We start from the raw sequence: 20,639 nt of genomic DNA, 5'->3' as shown, positions 1-20,639 counted from the left end.
CGAGCTAACACCCTTCCCTTCGTAGAGCCTCTTTCACAGCAAGCCATCCTCCCTTTTCCTTCCCCCCTCTTGGTATACAAATACCAAACCTCCTCTTCTCCATGTCCGTCACCCCCAGACGGATGAAGCACCCGGCCCTATTCGCCTCTCTCACCATGGAATAAAATCTCCCTTTCTCCTTCCAGCCCTTCTCCCATCTTCCTTCTTCCCCGTTCCTCAGACACTGAGACAACCCTTCTAAGACCAATCCCACGCTCGCCGGCCCCAGTCGGACCCAAGACACTAACTCACCCTTGCTTTCCGAGATCACAACATGACGCTTTCCATTTCTCTCCTCAGTTTCTTCTTCGAACAACTTCGATTCCACCACAACTCTGTTTCCTTTCCTCCTCCCACGATTCTCCGCCCGAGACTCCCCTTCTTTGCTTTCGACCCCACGAAACCCCTCACTCTCACTCTCTCTCATCTTTTTTCGGGAACACCCCTCAAGGAATGTTGAGTCACCTTATATTGTATAATCTTATGCAGTACCATATTGACATATAGATCTTTTTAGTATATTGGAGAGGGTTAAATGATGATTTAGTTTCTTCTTTAAGGAGATGAGTTACCACTCCTGGAATGTTGAGACCATTATATTGTCTAATCTCATGTGGATATTGATGTATAGGTCTTTTAGTATATCGGAGAAGGTTTTTAATCATCTATTTATTTTGATCAAATTTTGTAAATTTGGGAAGGATTCCTCATCCTTCACATATACCTCTTAACCATATCAATGCATATTTTGTTTGTGATAAATAATAATAATAATTAAAATATTTGTCATTGTTATTAGTTTCTTATTTAATTCTCTCTTCTAAAATCCAACACTCCCTCATGACTAAATCAAATAAGCTTCGGCACCATCACTATTACTAGTAGGATCCTCCAAGTAATCATAATATCATCGAATTATTTTTTTATCCTCCCCATCATTTTTTTAATAGGCAAATAAAGTGAGTATAATGTAAAGGAAGCACCCAAAAGAGCACATCAAAGTACATAAGACATATACAACAAACGTCAAAATGCACGTCTAAAAACAAGAGGGACTACAAAATATTACTCCCTCTCTGAGTAAGAACCCAACCAATCAACAAAATCAATTAAAGGAATTGGACATTCATCTAAATATGATTTCACCCATTCTAAATATAGATTTTTTTTTTATCAGACACAAAAGACGTATTAATTATGGATAAAAATTCCATGAGAAGGATGAGGAGTCCTCCCCACAATTACAAAAAACTCAATGAAAATAAGAGTATACTCCTTTACTATACAAGGAGACCTATACAACCTGGTTTAGTCCATATACAAAAAAAATTATAGATTAATTAATGAGAAGGAGATAACCTTGGCAAAAAGGTGTAGCTTGTGTATGATGTGTTAGGAGACAACTAACACATTCTAATTCAATGTGATAAAACTCATCTATTGTAGGATCTTCTATTCTATATTATTAGGGTTCATTGGATTCTTCCAAAGGCAATATGGGGCTTCTATTAAGTTGGCAAGTGAGAGGTTTCAACAAGTGGTGGAGAAGTCCCTGTTTTAGGCTATGCCTTTTGTTACCCATTGTATACATCATGTGTACCTTGGTTATAGTTTCTTCGACATCATCAACATATTTATTTTGCTTACTTTTTGAAAAAGAAAAAGGTATTGGAGAAGGGATTGGAGGTTAGCTCCTATTTGCTTGTTTTCATGCTTAAGGAAAAAACGAAATGATAAAGTTTTTAACTAGGTGTTTTTATCAAAGACTGAAAGAATCCTTCCTTAATAGTCTTATGGAATGGGCTAGAGTCTTCTAGGGTTGGGAATGCATTGATGGCTTAAGATAGAGGGGCTTTAGACCTTGTACTTTTTCTTTTCCTGTTTTCTCTTGGTACTATGTGTCTACTTCCCATGAACACAGGTTGCACCCTCCTTTTTCCTTCATGCTTTATACACACACACACACACACACTTCTTGCCTTTAAATATAATATAAATAAACACAACCAAAAGCAATGCTGAAATTTTCTTGGTTCAAACTTCATAACGCTCATGGATTTACTTTTGTTTCTTCTTTTTTCTTAATAAGGAATTCTCATCCTTCCTTTCAATTCTACTGCCCTTGATCTCTCCTCCACAATTCCTTACCAAGAAAAGTGAAAACAAAAGAAGAAATGCATACCTAGTAACAATCCCAGTGAAATTAACATCAATCCTTCTGAAAAGAGTAGTGGAGAGGAACGTAGGCAACTTGCAAATATCCTTAGCAACTGATCTAAATTCTGACATATGAAAGAAACAATTAACAAATCAGTTGCAGAAATTTGTATCTATAACATGATAAGAAAGACAGTTGCATGCAAAAATAACATACAAGGATAATTCATTTATATCTCACCATGTATTTGCAGTCCATCCAAGTGATCATAGAAAACTTGATTGATCCTAAACAAACATTGTTCCTTTAGTTCATTTGGAGGTGGGCGGCCATTTTGAAAGTAAAACTGCAAGTGTCGAAAGTATAGTCATTAAATACCATTAAATATGATACCAGTGTAAATAATTCTAGCAGTTTTTTTCCTTCCAAGAAAAAAAAAAGGAATCCCAAATAGAAAAGGAGAAGGCAATTTGTACCATTACCACTACTTACCTAGTAATGTGAAGGGGATGTGCATGGAATAAATGCACTATATTCTTATCACCATTTCTACTATCAATCACCCTATATTCTTATCAACTTTTCTACTATCAATCACCATTTGGGATGTTAGTGGCTGGTATTAGTGGTGGTGAACATGGTCATGCAAATGGTATCATCTAAAAGAAAAACTAGCAAAATAGTGTCACCAAATATTAACAGATAATCATTAGATCTTTGTCGAACCTGAGGTATCAATTCTCTAACAGGCTCACTAGCTAATTTCAGAGGAGAACTTAAATTAGAAGGGCCAATCCTCTGCTTCATAACACGAGGAGAACCAGATATACTTCTTGGTGACAGTGGAGGTGCACTGCCAGCAGGAAACATGGAAGGTAATGAGTTGCTTGCAGCAGCATTTGTCGAAGAAGAATTTCCAGGGACATTCAAGGGAACACCTGCCTTTGCATCATTCAGCAATGAAGTCACCTACAGTCATAGGAACAGAGAAACATTCTCAAATAGGATGTATAAGAAATATTAGCTTACAAAAAGGTAGTACAAGATATCCAGAGCCAAAATGCCAAAAAAAAAAAAATGAATAAGAATATAATCATTATCTAATTCAAAATTTTGAACTCAGGCCATCAGACCAGTCATTAATGTTTTAACCTAACAAATGGCAAGGTCATAGTTCCTCTAAATTTTCAGACAAGAAATGACCAATGATTAGATTATATAGATTGCATAAAAGAATATAAACTGCATGTCCATTTGAAGTAACAAAAAAGTACAATTCAAAAAGGCTTCTTTTTTTGGGTAAATCAGGACTACAATTCAACAATATGTCCTGAGCAGAACCGTATCTGAACTATCCCATGTATACCTATCACCTTCCAACCTTGACATGAGGGTTTGGTCTTTGACCTCATCAGGCTTGTTCTCAGTTTGGACTTTCTTTACAGCCTTTTCACATTGATCCTCCTCCCTTCCTTTTGATCCAACTAATTTCATTTGGAAGTCTAAAGCCCCCTCTAGAGTAAACACTTTGGCACAGTTTGTGGCTTGTAAACAGGTTAACACCAATGATATGCTCCAAAAGCAGGGGCCACTCAAAGCTCTTAATCTAGAGTGATGCATCATGCGCAAGAACAGCGATGAATATGTTTATCATCTTATTCTTCATTACCAAATAGTTTTGGCCTTATTGCATAGAATGTTCAACCTTGCAGGGATAGATTGGGTACCACTGTGTTTTTTTTTTTTTTTTGTTTGTTTTTTTTAATGAGATCTTATTCATTTTCTTATGGTACCACTGTGCTGATGGTACAGATGATGACTATTTTCTTTAAAGGCTTTGGGAATCATGAAATGCAAGCCTCAGTTTGATTTTGTTAATATGGCGGAAAAAAAAATGCGAGGACTTTTGAGAATGCTAGAAGCACAACAAATGCTTCAGGACTTATTTTACTTTTCCTCCTCACTTTGGGCATCTACTAGCAAGGCCTTCACAAGCACCCCCTTGAGTCTTACATTACTATATCGGTGTCTTGTATGCAAGTTAAGGAGGTTGATCAAGAAGACCTCACAAGTATGGTCAATGCCAAGTGAAGGAGTTGTTAGTGCACCTTAATGGATGTTCTTTGGAGCTAAAGTTCAGTAATCAAAGCATATTCTGAACCTGCAGGTGATGGTTTTGCCACTGAAGCTAAGGTTATAGCACTTTTAGAGTGTCTTGTGCTAGCAAAAGCTTTAGGCTTGTCTAACTTTGTGGTGAAGGGTAATTCTACCACACAAGTATGGTTAATGTCAAGTGAAGGCACTGTTAGTGCACCTTGATGGATGTTCTTTGGACACCCTAAGGCAAATTGGGATAGGTTTAAGTGATTAGAGATCACTAAGGTTTCGTTGATAGCCGAGTTGTGAGGTGGTTTCGTTGGGGGGACTCAGTGACAAGGGACAACAAGGCCTTGACAGTAGAAGAGGGAGTTAGGGGTGGTCAATGTGGCCCCTTCTCTATTATCTTGAAGGATGGGTCAACGGTGAAACTTCTTTCAAATTATGGTGCCACCAAAAGTGATACTTCGGTCGGAGAGGTGGAAACGCAGTTAGCTTGAGGCAAGCGATGTGACTCGTTGGGGGATCCTGCCTCTTTGCATGGTAGTTTCAGTAAGCTTGTATCCTTCAGCAAATTTTTGGGCTTTCGAGATGGTTTTGAAGAGGAAATTCTGGCCCTTTTGAAAAAAAATGGAGTTCAAAAAAAGGGGAAGTCCATGGGAAAGGAGTCAAAAAAGTCTAGTACAGGTGTCTCCAAATTTGAGAGGGAACTAAAGACATTAGAGTGCTCTGTTTCTTTTAAGCTAACTCATTAGGTGGGAGACAATGAGACAAAATTTCCACGGTTTTAACCAGAGTGTGTCAACGAAGCTCCACATTTTTTCCTAGAATGAAGAGGGATTAATGAGGAGGATAAGTGCAAAGACATAAAGTCTATGATTCGTTCACATTCAACCAATCTGGTTTGTCTCCAAGAAACAAAGGCTCAATAGATGTCCCCCTTTCTAGTAAGAAGCTCGCGGGTGGGAAGGTGCTTAGAATGGGAGTTTGTGGACGCTAGGGGTCAATCAGGGGGAATCTTGGTTTTCTAGGACAATCGGGTGTTGGAGCTCATTGAGATGGAGCTAGGCACCTTTTCAATTTCGTGTCGCTTCAAAAACCACAAGGATAATTTCATTTGGATGTTTATGGGGGCTTATGGTCCCGTTTTAGCTGGGGGGAGAGAAGAGTTTTCGAATGAGTTGGGTGCAATTAGAGGTCTTTGAAATGATCCTTGGTGTGTGGGAGAGGACTTTAATGTAATAAGATTCCCAAAGGAAAGGAGGGATTGTCATAGATTGTCAACTTCTATGAGGCGATTTTCTAAGGTTATCGAGGAGTTGAGTCTCAAAGACCTTCCTTTATCTGGTGGGTTGTTTACTTGGCGTGGAGGGCTAAATAACAAGTCAACTTCTAGGTTGGATCGATTTCTTGTTTCTAGTGAGTGAGAATCTATTCAATGGCTTGTTCCAGAGTGCCCTCCCAAATCCAACCTCCAATCATTTGCCAATCTTGCTTGATGATGGAGGGATAAAGAAAGGTAAGACTCCCTTCATATTTGAAAATATGTGGTTAAAGGTGGAAGGCTTCAAATATCTTGTCAGAAATTGGTGGGAAAGGTATAGTGTTCTAGGGTCTTTTAGTCACATATTGGCAGTTAAGCTTAAAGCCTTGAAACAATACCTAAAAGTCTAGAATAAAGAGGTTTTTGATAATGTTTCCTCTAAGAAACTTGAGGCCTTGGCTCAATTAGGGAGTGTGGGATGAAATGGAAGGGGAGAGGGCCCTTTCATTGGAGGAAAATGAGATCAAAAGGGTGATGGTGGATGAGTTTAAAAAATGGGCATAGATGGAGGAAATCTCTTAAAGAAGTCAAGAGAGTTATGGCTAAAAGAAAGGGATAAAAATACTAATTTTTTCCCAAAATGGCTAATGCTCAAAAAATGAGGAATTTTTTAGCCAAGTTAAGGGTACATGGCGAATTGGTAAGATGGGGAGGACAACATTAAAGAAAGGGTGACAAATGCTTTTCAAAGAGTTCTTTCTGAGGCGGGGGAGTGAAGGTCGAGTATTCATGGGATGGAGTTTGGTTCCTTGTCTCTTGATGCCTCAGAAGCCTTGGAGATCCCTTTCTCCAAAGAGGAGATCCTTGCAACTTTATCTAGCCTGAGTAGGGATAAGGCCTCTAGTTCAGATGGTTTTTTTTGGCTTTTTGGCAATATCATTGGGACATTGTGAAGAACGAGATAATGGGGTTTTTTTTTATGAATTAGATGCCTTAGGGCCTTTTAAAAGGAGTTTAAATATTACTTTTTTAGTTTTGGTGCCAAAGAAATGGGGGAGAGGGCAAAAGATTTAAAGGACTTTAGACCTATTAAGCTTGGTTAGAGATTTATACAAGCTTCTAGCTAAGGTTTAAGCAAACAGACTTAAAAAGGTGGTGGGGACCTCAGTCTCAAATTTTCAGCATGCTTTTGTGGAAGAGAGACAAATATTGGATGTCATCTTGATAGCAAATGAGACCAATGATTCCAAAGTTAAAGATAATTTGAGAGGCATCATTTGCAAGTTGGATATCGAAAAGGCCTATGACCATGTGAATTGGAGTTTTATTCTTGAAGTTCTGGAAAAAATGAGGTTTGGCTCCAAGTGGATTGGATGGATCATCTCTACAACTCGCTTTTCCGTGTTGGTGAATGGTTCTCCTTTTAGCTTTTTCTAAAGCTCTAGGGATTTGAGACAAGGAGACCCTTCATCCGCTTAATTGTTCATTTTAGCGACGGAAACTCTCTCCCGCTTGCTTTCTAGGGTAAAGGAAGATTGTTTTATTGACGAATTCCTAGTTAGTGAACGTCACGATGCTAGAGTGGAGGTCTCCAATTTATTATTTGCAAATGACAACCTAATTCTTTGTGATGCTAGTAAAGAGAATCTAGAGAACCCGAGTTGGGTCTTTATGTGGTTTAAGGCGTGTTCAGGGCTAAAGATTAATCTGGAGAAAAGTGAGTTGATTCCTGTACTATGGGGGCGGATTTTTTGTTTCTCTTTCCTTTTACTATGGGGGGCTTGCTTGTATTTTCTCTTTCCTTTTGCTTGTATTAGGTATACTTCGTGTGTACTTTGTGCACCTTTTCCTAACGCTTTTAATATATTTGCTTTATTTACCTATCAAAAAAAAGGGGGCGGCAGGTGATGCACTCTTCAATGAGAGGGATGCTCTTGAGTTGAGGGTGGCTCCTTTGTTGGCAAAAGAAGGAAAAAGGCTTGGAAAGTGGCTCCTTTATGCCTTTTTTGGTCCATTTTAAGGGAGAGAAATAGAAGAACCTTTGAGAATTGCGAAAGCTTGGACCAAACAATTACAAGTTCGTTTTTGTATCTTTTTTGGGATTGGGTTAAATTGTACATTAGGGATGGTTCAATGTCATTGATCGATTTTGTGGATTAGTTAGGTTCTTCATAAGGTACAGTTGCTTGTTTGTGTATTCGCACCTTCTAGTTTTTGTTGCTTTTTATGCATCGTGTATACCTTTTAATTTTAATACAATCTTCATTTACCTATCAAAAAAAAAAAGAGAACACTAAGGTTCAATGGTCAAAGCATATTCTAAACCTGTAGGTGATGATTTTGCCATTGAGGCTAAGGTTATAGTGCTATTCAAGCATCTTGTGCTAGCAAAAGCTTTAGGCTTGTCTAACTTTGTGGTGGAGGGTGATTCTACCGTTGTCATCTCATGGGTGGCTTAAAAGAAAAGATGTTCATGGAGACTTGATAAGTAGCTGCACCAAATATTCAATATATTTACTGGTTGGGATGGTCCATTCGATGGGCTCCTTGCTTAGCTAATCAGGTAGCAAATGGGCTAGTTAAAAGAGGAGTAAAGCAGTTGGTATCTTTTGTTGCAGATTATGTGCCTCCTTGAACCTACTTAATGTTTGTTTAAGTTTGCTTCACTTTATGTAACTTTCCTCTATTGTTCAGCTGTATAGCATAGCTCCTGGTAAAGTCCATTCATTCCCTTGCCTTGATCTAAGTTTGTAACTATGGAAGGATGTCTGATCCTTCTTGATTTTTTTAATTAATATAAAAGACCTATTGGATTTCTGATCCAAAAAAAAAAATATCTCAATTCACAATTTGGATAATTTCAAAGAATTTGAAAAATTCTTCAGCAATCCCATTAACCAATATAAAATAACTAGAATATATTGTTAGAAAACAAGGCAATGTACTCTCCCCATTAAACATGCTTCAAGAAGCAAATCACATGGCAATGTTGCAGTCTGAATACACCATCTTGTTGTACCAAGACATCAATCAAGTCAAGATTTTTTTTTTCTTGTTTTGGATATGCATAAGGAATATATAGATATAGATATAGATATAGAACATATAGATATATAGATATATAGATATATAGATAGATATAGACACACACACACACACGCACATTGAATTAAGGGGTGATACAACAGGTATACAACAAAAGCACACCAAATTATACAAGGACACATACAAGGTTCCCATGCCTAATATGAACCTAACCAATCAACAAAATCTAGCAGACATACATGTCTCTCCTATAGATAGATATCTCACACACACACACACACACTGAATTAAGGGGTGATACAACAGGTATACAACAAGAGCACACCAAATTATACAAGGACACATACAAGGTTCCCATGCCTAATATGAATCTAACCAATCAACAAAATCTAGCATAGACATACATGTCTCTCCTATACAATGCCTAAGACCATCCAAAAAAACTGCGCACACACACACACACACACACACACATTGAATTAAGGGGTGATACAACAGGTATACAACAAGAGCACACCAAATTATACAAGGACACATACAAGGTTCCCATGCCTAATATGAATCTAACCAATCAACAAAACCTAGCATAGACATACATGTCTCTCCTATACAATGCCTAAGACCATCCAAAAAAACTGCGCATGAAAAATGATTTGAGTGATTGTTCCAAAAATTCCACATTGTCAAAGGTGCTCCAATTTCTCTCTAGTCAAATTTTCCCAAACATGAACAAAGGGGCAGCCAACCACACTTTTTACACCACTTTCCAACAAAGAGGCCATTCTAGCTCAACAATATTGGTCTTATAGAAGAGCTAGTCACCCAATTAATCCCAAATAAATAAAAACTTACTTGCCACAAGATTCCTACTGATGCACAATACAAAAGAATTTGGTCAATAAATTCTTCTACACTCTTAAGACTCGATAATAAAGCCTAAAAAGACTCAATGATGATTCCCCATGCCACCTATCTAACCAAAACCATTGTCTCCTCTCATCCCCCACAATAAATTTTTTTTTTTGATAGATAAAGAAAATATGTATATAAAGAAAAGAGGAGACACCAAAAACAGTGCCCTCAAAGTATACTGGAAGTAAAAAAAAGAAGCTAAAAGGCTCAAACCAGAGGGGGAGGGATAGAAACAAAAAACATCACATGCCCTTACTCAGAGCCTAACCAATCAATGAAACTTACAAGCGAAAAAGGGCTCAAATCTATAGACACCCTAATCCAAGACCAAAGGTTACATACAAAAGAATTTTTCAATCTTTGGAGTGAAAGCTCCTCATTACCAAACACTAACATATTCCTTTCCTTCCATACTATCCAAAATATACATAAAGGGACCATTTGTCACGCCTTTTTACGAGCTTTACCCACAAATGACTCATGCCATCCAAGAAGAGTTTCCTTCACTGAACAAGAAAGAATCCAAGACACACCAAAGAGGGAGAAAAACAAATTCCAAAGAACCCGAGTCTTTGCACAATGAAGAAGACGGTGATCCACCATCTCTACTTCAAAGAGGCCAAAAAAACACCTATTTTCCAAAAAGTGCCCCCTCCTTTGAAGTTGGTCCAAAGTTAAGACTTTCCCCTAAGAAGCCTCCCAAGCAAAGAAAGCCACCTTAGAAGGCACGCTCGCTCTTCAAATACTACCAATAGGGAACAAAGGAGAATCTCCAGGCTCCGAGATAGAATATAGAGACTTGACCAAAAAGATCCCACACCTTGAAGTTGTCCAAATCACTCTATCTTCCACATCCTTGTACACCCTAAAAGCTTGGATCTTTTGTAGAAAACGCTCCACCAACTCTACCTCCCAATCATTAAAGGCCCTTGAGAAAAGAGGGGTCCATCCACCCCCATCACCATCAAGGTTCCAAACATCCGCTACCCAAGCTTCCTTAGACAAAGAAATGGTAAATAAGAAAGGAAAGGACTCACAAAGTGGCTCATCTTCACACCACTTGTCCATTTAGAATCACACTCTCTGCCCATTACCCACTTGGTAAGTCAACCTACCACTCAAATAATTTCACTCTTTCCTAATTGCTTTCCACAATCCCACACCATACCTCTCACTCACTTCGCGGGAGCGTCACCCCCCATCCTCTTCACCATACTTGTAACTAATGACTTGCTTCCAAAAGGCTTCTCTTTCATTGGCAAACCGCCAATTCCACTTGCTTAAAAGAGCTATATTCATCATAAAGAGATTTCTCACACCCAAACCACCTTTCCTTTTCTCCAAGCAAACCGTGTTCCACCTAACAAGATGCGTTTCTGCACAAGAGCTCCACCACCCCAAAGAAAATTCCTCTGAATCTTCTCCAATCTCAACCTCACTTGTCTTGGCATGCAAAAAAAGGACATGAAATAAATAGGCATGCCAGTCAAAGTGTTTCGAATTAGAGTGAGTCTCCCTCCTTTTGAGATATACTATCTCTTCCACATTGCTAGCCTTTTTCGAAATCTCTCTTCAACGTCATCCCACACCGCCACTGATTTGAAGGGGGCCCCCAAAGGAAGACCCAAATAGCAAGAAGGGAGACCACCCACTTTACACCCCAACTCCAAGGCCAAGTCCTCTATATTATGCACCCCGCCCACAGGAATTAACTCACTTTTCTCAAGATTGATTCTCAAACTTTAGCAAGCCTCAAACCACATGAGAAGTCAGCTTAGATAAGTCATCTGGTCTTGAGACGTCTCACAAAGCACCAAAGTATCATCACCAAATATCAAGTGCGAGATCAAAATCCCCTCACCACTCTTACCTCTCACCTTCCAACCAGATAAGTAGCCCCCACTAATAGCCCTCCTCAATAGACAACTAAACACCCCCATGGCTATCACGAGCAAATAAGGGGAGAGGGGATCTCCTTGTCTCAATCCCATCGAACTTTGGAAAAAACCAGAAGAAGATCCATTTACTAAAACAAAAAATTTCACAATAGAGATGCACCATTCTATCCATTTCTCCCCAAAGCCCATCTTTCTAAGTACTGCAAACAAGAACTTCCATTTCACATGATCATACGCCTTCTCCATATCCAACTTGCACAACACACCACCTTCATTGCTTTTCAACCTTGAGTCCACGACCTCATTTGCAATCAAAACTATGTCTACAATCTGTCTACCCTCCACAAAGGCATTTTGGGACTCCAAAATCACTTTGCCCATTACCTTTTTAAGTTTATTAGCCAACACCTTGGCCAGCAACTTATAAAGATTGCCCACAAGACTAATCTACCTAAAATCTTTTAGGTCTTCTGCACCTCACTTCTTAGGGGCAAGAACCAAGAAAGTAGCATTCAAAAACTTTACAATGCCCTTGTAGAATTACCTAATTCAGTATCAACCCTAGCTTTTTTATAGCTCACTGTCCACTCCAACTTCTTGAGTTCCCTAATAGATTTTGGAGATAGTGATTTCGTCTTTCTAGAGGCCCCATCCTACCCCTTTTGATCAATTCTCCCCTTTGTCCTCCTCAAAAGACACAAAATTTCCTCTTCAAAACCTTCCGTCGGCATACCAAGGCATCAACTGAACTTCGCAAGACAGCTAGAGTTCCACCCTTTGTCCACCCTTTGAGATTTTATCACTGACTTTATTATCTTCCTTTTATCTCTATCATTTGCCCCTCTCACATTCCAGAATAATATTCCTATCTTCATTTGCATACGAACACAGAAGCCCTTGTAGAATTACCTAATTCGGTATCAACCCTAGCTTTTTTATAGCTCACCGTCCACTCCAACTTCTTAAGTTCCCTAATAGATTTTGAAGATAGTGATTTCGTCTTTCTAGAGACCCCATCCTGACCCTTTTGATCAATTCTCCCCTTCATCCTTCTCAAAAGATACCAAATTTCCTCTTCAAAACCTTCCGTCAGAATACCAAGGCATCAACTGAACTTCGCGAGACAGCTAGAGTTCCACCCTTCGTCCCCCCCTCCTTCTAGTTGAAAATCAGTCATCTACACCAATGGCCTCACAAAAACCGACCCAACAGGGACAATCGCAAGCTCAGTCCCACCATCACTACCTACCAAAACACAAGGAAGCTCTTTCCGGCCATCTAGGACCAAATTATCTTCAAACAACACTACTCGCAGAGGATCCCAATCCATAGCCACTGCCACTAAGCCTTTCGACCCATTGGAAGCCCACTCCTACACCAACAAAGCTTTGTCGGGCCCCAAGAAAAGAGTAGAAGAAGAAACTCCCTGAAACCCCAAAGAAAAAAGAGAACGGGAATGAGAAACGGGGTACCTGGAGGCTTCGTCCATCACCGCCTCATTGGTGAGTGTCGATCGACCTGAGAGTGACCCCCCAACGTTGAAGTCTTTGTCGGCCAATACCACCTACTCCATCCATGTTACTCCCACGATGGTCTCTAGGGGAGCCCTAGGGGAAAAGACCTGCCCAAAAAGGAAAACAAGGGGATGGGCCTCTTTTAACTTGGGCCCAATAAACCCCTTAAAGCTCTTAACCGAGCCCACACCCACAGGACTGAAGGGGTTATAGAGCCCATAGCCTAGCCCACTCCACCCATGGGCTTTTCATGAACCCACTCACTTGAGCCCAAAACCTCTTTTCCCTTTTTCTCCACACAGCCAACTGTCCTAGACCCAAGCCCAAGCAAATCTGAGTCCAAAACAGTACCCTTAGTCGGCCTACCCGCTGCACCAACTGCACCCCTATTCCTTCTTCCATACTCAAACTGCTCCTTTGACCCCAAATTCTAAACAAGAAGTTGAGTCTCCCACATGCTTTCGCCAACGTGTGAACCACCCACACCTTCGCCCCTAACCTCACACCCTGCACTTTTACAAAACTCAAACTGAGGCACTACCTGAGAAACCCATGGAGGGGTTTCCAACCAAAGACGAACCATAAAACAAGTGTGATCAGCCACCACCCGCAATGACCTTGGCAGATCCTTCCCAATGGCTCTCACCAAAATACGTGCCCATTGCAGCAGAGAAAAAAGAGTTGTTTCCTCATCTACAGCTATAAAACCCCCACAACTCTCCCCAATCCTTTTAAAGACCTCTCTGCTCCAAAAATGAAGAGGAAGTCCTACAATCCTCACCCAAACTTCCTTGGCATGGCTCCCATTCCAAAAACACCCCACTTCAAGTCCCCATCTTTGCAAATGAAACTCTCTCTCCTTAAACCTTTTGTTGCCCCTTAAAAGCACCAAATTAGCCTCACATTTATTCTCAAACTTGAACAGAAAAAGGGCCCCACCCAACTTGGAGATTTTTAAGCCCCCCCCCCCCTCTTTCAAAGCCCATCTTGCATGCACCCACCCCTTCAAGGATGATAGAGGAGGAACCGAGTCTGAACTGTCACCAAAGCAACCAACCACGCAACAACTTAGCTGCTCTTCCCTGCAAAGAAGTTCTCGATCGCCTAAATGCACCCATAAAGACTCTCCTGGTTCCTCTGTCTTCACCCTCAAGGCATCTACATAAGTTCCTTTCACTTTCTCTTTGTAACTACACCCAACCTTTTCAGAGATAGGATCACCAAGAAAAACTTTGCTCATTGCTGGAGTGGAAATACCTAGGGCCCTCAACTTCTTAGCCAACAAGAACCATCCCCCAACTAAACCTTTGCCCTCTGGAAAAACAAGACAATACTTCTTTGCTTCCACATCTCGCACAGAGCACAGTAAAAACCTACCAGCTTCATTTGATCGACGCTTCAACCTGAACTTTCTTCCCCCATCTTCTCAAACTTTTACACACCTCGAACTTGACTCTCCTCTACACCAAGCTTCCACACCTTCCAACAGGTAGCTCAAACTCCTTTCTTCAAACCTTATCTAAGAGGAAAAGCCTTTGCTCCTTTCCAAAATAATCTCTTTAGGTTTACCTCGGACTACTTCAATGGAGATTTCAAAGGTCTTGGATTCCACTGCAAACAAACATTTACCACCTCTCAAACCTCCTCTCACTCTCAAAGCCCCTCTCATCCCCCACAATAAAATGACTTCTTCTTTTAAAAACCTCCCAATTTCTCCCAATGGCCTTCAATAGACCCACTCCAAAACCTTCCGTCGTCTCCTCAAAACACCAACCTCCTCCCCTTCTTCCCTAAATTTCCTAGTAATAACCCATTTCCAAGAGGACTCTCATTTTGGGGCAAACCTCCAACTCTACTTAATCAAGTCAAAGAATTTATGCCCTAAAATAACTAGTTACCTACTAACATGTTTTTAAAAGCAATATGAGTGCAAAAGAAAAACACAAAAGTCATTAGTCCATTCAATTTCAAGTTATTTCTACCACAAATTTCATTCTAGCTATTTTGCATGGCTTCAAGTGTGGGTGTTAGGTATGGATATGTGTCCAAGTGTTAGATCCTTCACACCTACAAAAAATGATCCCAACAGTGGGTGTAGATACTTGGATACAGCATAAAAGAAAGGAAATTTAATTTAAAATCAATCAAAAGTAAACATATCTTTGATAAAAACTCTCCATCTTTTCTCTTTTATAACAATCCTTCCTCTCTTATCCCCAAATATTCTTAGAGAAATTCAATTTCCAGCAAACTCTCTCTTTTTGCTAATGTAATAATAATTATCTCAAACAAAGGTGGAAGATGAAAAAATATATCAATCAAAATCAAACAATCATATTCAAGGCAAAGTAAAGGTATCCAAAAAGGATTCCATACCTACACAACATGGGTACAGTGTGAAGTTGGAGATTTCAGGTATCATAGCATTCCTAATGGAGATGACTCTAATTCCCAACAAATTAAGGTCCAGCTCCTCTCACCATTTCAACCATATTTAGTTGGCTTGGCAGAAAAAGAAGTATGCAAACAAGACTACTTCAAAATGAAAAATTAAGAAGTGTGTATGAGAAAGAAGGGAGCTTTGGCTTCAGGAATAGGTTCTAAAACCCTTTATCTTCACCATGGACAATCACTAGAGTGCCATATGATGTGAATAATAACTGATATCCATCAACAGTGAGACATATCCCAAAATATAGCTGTGTTCAATCAAACAGTGTAGCCTTTACTATTGGAAAGTATTTTTCATCCAAATATTGATCACTTGTCGCCGCTCTTGACAACTCATCACCACAACCACCATCTATGTTGCATCAAGTACCTCTACCACCACCAATTTGTTACCACCAGCATAAGCCAACTGCTACCAATTTGCTACCACCTCCACTAGAATCACTATCACCATCAAATGCAAACCCTATGAATGAGTCACCACTAGTGACCACCAAACATCTAACTTCCATCAATACCAATTTTAGTTTCTTCAAGAATTAGCTACACATTTCCAAATTCAACAATTGCAATTGATTAAATTCAAAAGAGAAACCAAATGCAGCCTCATTAAGTTCAACTTAGGACTGAATCATAAGAAACCAACTCCATCTTTATTGGCAAAGCTGACTCTGACTACTAGGTAGCCAAGATGCAATCCTAGTGTACGTCCAACCCTGCAACCATTATCATGAAAACTGCTTAAGATCTTCATATCAGCATGGCCTTCCAACTACAAACACTCCACCACATTCAAGCAAAAAAAAGGAACAAAACTATGACCGCTTCTGGCTTGTACTTGAATATCATGATATTAAAATTTTGATCCCCTGGGAAGCTGAATGTCTTTCAAGCATGAATAACAAAAAGCAGAAGTGCATTTGATTTGAGCACTTCTGATGCTCATAAGAGGAGTGTCATATCAATATATTTAAGGCTGTCTCTTCACCTCATAAGTATTTGATGTTAACTAGCCTGTTCTTGACCAGTCCTCCAGACATATAAGGTATTATTGGTTAGTGCAGTGGAGTTACAAATAAAAAATAAAAAACTAAAAGAAAGAAAAAAAAAAGGAATAAAAAATAAAAAATAAAAAGAAAAAAAAAACAGGTAACTCCAAAGCACCTGCAAGATTTACCAACATTCTGTCTTTTATCCATTTTCCATTGCCATAATAAATTTTCTTTCTTTTTTATTTTATTAGAATTATCACCAATAATCCTATCAAAAAAATCACCAATAATATAAAAACATTATAAGTAACATATCTGAGAAAGAACTCTTGCTCATACTTTCTAGCCATATTACATGGACTAGGATACAAATCTTGGGTGTTGTTGTGTGTCTAAATGTCAAGTTGATTTAATTCCCGAATCTAAAGACAATATGAGATGGCTAAATAACTTAATTTTTTTTCTTATATTTGGTTCTATCCCTAGGCCAAATTGAAGTATATAACAAGACAGCATGGTCAAACAAGTCCAAGGATAGTTGCAAAAATGGGATTTTGTCCTTTTCTTTGTTCAACATACCTTTTGGGTGTATTTCTTCCCAGTAGGCATAGGTTGGACCAATACTCCAAACAGATCTTCGTCATGTCATGCCTGACACAGGCACTTCACACTGAAGTGTAATATCTATCAGATTATCACCATTCTCCACACTGCTCCTTGGCCATTCAAGGGATGGACCCTTTTTTTTTCATGCTAAATGCCAAAGCATGTAAGAGCCTAAACTTAGGAAGAGAAAGCCAAAACACTAATCCACCGGCCATGAATTCATGTGCATAGGGGTGCAAGCATAAGCCTATTTGCAATCTTTCTTAGATGTTCATAATTAATTATAATGAAATACGATAACATATATTATTTTGACACATTAAATTAAATTAAATACACATATAAATTCATCAAACCGTCAAACCATATATTAATACCACAAGACCCAGTTACAAGAAAACCAAAAGGCTCAGTTTAGAAAAATGAACTTCATAAAATTACTCAGTTTAGAGTCGTCTAAGAGCGCAATTTTTTTAATGCGTTAATGCAAAATGTTATTTGCTTCCTTTTATGTTCCCTGATACCATAATTTATCAAAGATGTAGGGTATTTATTTTTACACCTTCTCATCCTCATGCTCTCATAAACACCATGCCCACCTGGACACAAGCCATTGCAATAAAATAACCAAGGCAATGAAGCAAAAAATAATTTCATACACAGAAAGCAAGACGACAAATGCCAATCAACATTCATTCTTGGAAAAAAAAACATTGTGTGAAGAAAATACCAGACGGTTAGTCTCAGGAAGCGAAAGCCACTGGTCAAAAAGCTCCTCGGAGAACCTAGGGTTCGACTTGAGAGCAAAAGGCGACACCTCCGGCAGCTGCAACAATTCGGCGTCCAAAGACAGCACATCGCTAACTATCTCCATATTCATCGTAGCCAAATTGAATCTCTCATCCACAGAACAAAATCAGAATAATCCTAGATCACAAAAAAGGACAACAAACAAGCATCGATCACCCAAAGCAACCTAGATGAACCACAACGCCATTGCTCAACGCATTGAATCAAGAACATCGAAAATCAGAAATTCGAGGCGGAAAGGTTCAGATTTGAAGCTGACGAAGTGGAAGAAACCCTAGATCTTCATGGAAGCAGTGAATGGATTGTCCCTTTTGGAACAGAGAATCAGAAAAAAAAAAAAAAAAAAAAAAAGGAAGAGAAAGTGAAAAGAAAATAAGAGAAAGATGGATGAGATTTAATCGGGAATTCGGCGAAAAATTTGCAGAAATTTGAGAGAGAGAGATGTACACCTGAATCAGATTGAAGCCGAAAGACAGACACGTTTATGTGAAAGAACGAAGGGCATATATGGGAATCTCGGAGCATAGTCTCCTTGGTCACGTGCTAGGAGCGTCACTACGCCCTTGGCTCATTTTAGTTTCCATCCCTGCGCTTCTCTTTTTCATTTTTATTTTTTATTTATCCTTTACATTTATAAGTTTCCCACCCCCAAGGACGCAAAAGTCAATCGGGTTCCTTGTGATTTTAAAGTGCAAGTTTGATTAATCTCCATTTTTGGATTTAAGTTGGGTTTTGGATGGTTCTTACCCTCTTAATCCTGAAAGCAATAAAAGGAATGATTGACCCAACTTAAGAACCAATATTAGGTTTATTTTTAACTAAAATGTCGTCTTAGCTTAAGAGACCTGACCCGTGTTGGAATTAAAGTAAATATTAATCAATACGTGACAAATATGTCTCAAACACAATTAAACAAAAATAATTATAGACTTAACTGAATTATAAAGACATAGAGCCCGTTTTTCCATGTGATTTAAAAATAATTTTTTGTTTTTAAAAATAGAAAACTATTTTTAAAATTTTCAATTCGCTACTGTTCTTTAAAATCATTTTTAAAACAAAATGAAATAGAAGATAAGTATGAGTTGTTTTCCCTATTTTTTAAAAATAAAAGGAAAACACGAGCTCGTTTGTTCATGTTTTCTATGACTTATTTTTTTAAATGGTTTTTAAGTTAAAAAATAAAAAAAATAGTTTTTAAAAACAAATTTCAAAAAACATAGTCAAATGGCTCATAATATACTTAAAATCAAAAACAAAAGTATGATTTGGTAAAATAAGATGTAAATAATTGATATCGTTAATCCACTACAATTACTATTGATTTGTGTGCAAATCATGGTATTCTTTAAATCTAAAAGTACTATTTTATGGAGAAAAGGTATATAAATCAATCCTTTTATACCTAGTTTGGAGTTAATTATTGAAAACTATGAGATTTGATGCATAAAACAAGGAATAAAGTCTTGAAATTGAACAAAATGAATTAGTAGAGTAAGTGGTAATGAGAAGGGATACGAAAGATAAAGTGAAAAGGGGTTTTTGCTCGAGATATCAAAATGGAGAGTTGATTTTGACACCTAAATCAGTGTGTTGCAATAGCATAATGTTATTTTCAACAAAAAGTCAGTTGTATCAAATTCAACTTGATACTTTGGAGGTATCAAAAAGATATAGAAGGTGGGAGATAATAAGCGATTGTCATTCAATACAGGGATTTGGTATTAAAAGGAAACCAATATCAGAGTTGAGGTGTCAATATTTGGTCATCAATGAATTGTTGAAGATTTCTCGATTCAATACTAGGCTCATGTATTGATATCAAGTTGTATGCAAAGCAACATCGAAGTGATACATTGGCCATGTATTGTTTTGCATTTCGATGTTGGGATTATATATGATTTACAAGTTTTTTGGCACCTTTTATGGATTTAGAACACTTACGATGTCAAAATTTTCATACTAAACTCTTGATTCTATGTTTTTACTATTTTTACCAAACCTTTTTATTTAAGGGTTGTAATGAAGTTACTTTCATTTAATTTTACGATCTCTTAGGATGATTTTAGGTGATGTGGCATGAGGAAATTTTTTTTGATAAGTAAAGGATAAAATTGTAATAAAAAACCACCAAAATAGCGACTTAAAGATTACAAAAGAAAAAAACACCCCCCACTCCCTAACTAGATGCCAAGGATGAAGGTGCAGCCCGAACCCCACCCTAAATAGGTTCTTACCCAATCAATAAAATCAACTAAAGTCGAAGGACCATCTTTTATAAACAGTTTCGTCTCCAACCAAAGGAAATATACAAAAGAATTCTTAAATCTTTGAATTGACAGCTCTTCTTCCTCAAAATCACCTTTTTCCCTTGCCTTCCAAATCGTCCAAAAAAAAACACAAAGGGCTTGCTCTCCAAATTCCTTTCCTCTTTTTTCCCACAAAAGACACATCCCAACCCAGAAGTGTTGCCTTAACTATGGCTGGCAAAACCCACTACACCCCAAAAAGATAGCAAAGCAATGCCCAAAAACTCCTTGCCTTGGTGCAATGGAGAAAATATGATCTATTGATTCTTCATGCCTTTGACAAAGGTAACATCTATTCGCATGAGGAAATTATGTCTTCCACATATAAAACTCTATAAATAGGATAGTTATTAAGTCTTAAACCTTGACTTGTAACCCGTTTTCCTAGAAAATTGGCATGCTAGGGAGACTTTGTCTGGTTAGAAGGGGGGTATTGCCTTGACACGAAGTGATGTTTTAAAATTTTGAGTTCATTAAAAAATCTTTGAGATATTTATTCTTTAAAAAACATCTTTACTATGTAATAAATGCTTTCACAAATTGA

At 38.3% G+C, this 20,639-nt stretch overlaps 1 protein-coding gene across 2 annotated transcripts in view; it reads right to left on the bottom strand.

Moving 5' to 3' along the window:
* Positions 1–18,340, bottom strand: part of LOC100250118 (serine/threonine protein phosphatase 2A regulatory subunit B''beta) — a 37,450-nt gene extending 19,110 nt beyond the window's left edge. Inside the window, exons 1-5 of one of the 2 annotated variants that reach the window (XM_010661905.3) lie at positions 18,236–18,340; positions 17,707–18,094; positions 2,924–3,166; positions 2,438–2,543; positions 2,222–2,321 (exon numbers count right to left, since the gene is read on the bottom strand). In XM_010661905.3, coding sequence (XP_010660207.1) covers positions 2,222–2,321; positions 2,438–2,543; positions 2,924–3,166; positions 17,707–17,856 — 599 coding nt within the window. In that variant the 5' untranslated portion in view covers positions 17,857–18,094; positions 18,236–18,340. Of the gene's footprint in view, positions 1–2,221; positions 2,322–2,437; positions 2,544–2,923; positions 3,167–17,706 lie in introns of both variants that reach the window. The other variant, XR_009467738.1, reaches the window with a different exon arrangement.
* Between the last annotated feature and the right edge of the window lie 2,299 nt (positions 18,341–20,639).

The sequence above is a fragment of the Vitis vinifera genome, chromosome 14, assembly GCF_030704535.1.
Source record: "Vitis vinifera cultivar Pinot Noir 40024 chromosome 14, ASM3070453v1".
Lineage (NCBI taxonomy): Eukaryota > Viridiplantae > Streptophyta > Magnoliopsida > Vitales > Vitaceae > Vitis > Vitis vinifera.
The sequence above is the reverse complement of the archived record's forward strand: the minus strand, read 5'-3'. Positions and strand labels throughout refer to the sequence as shown.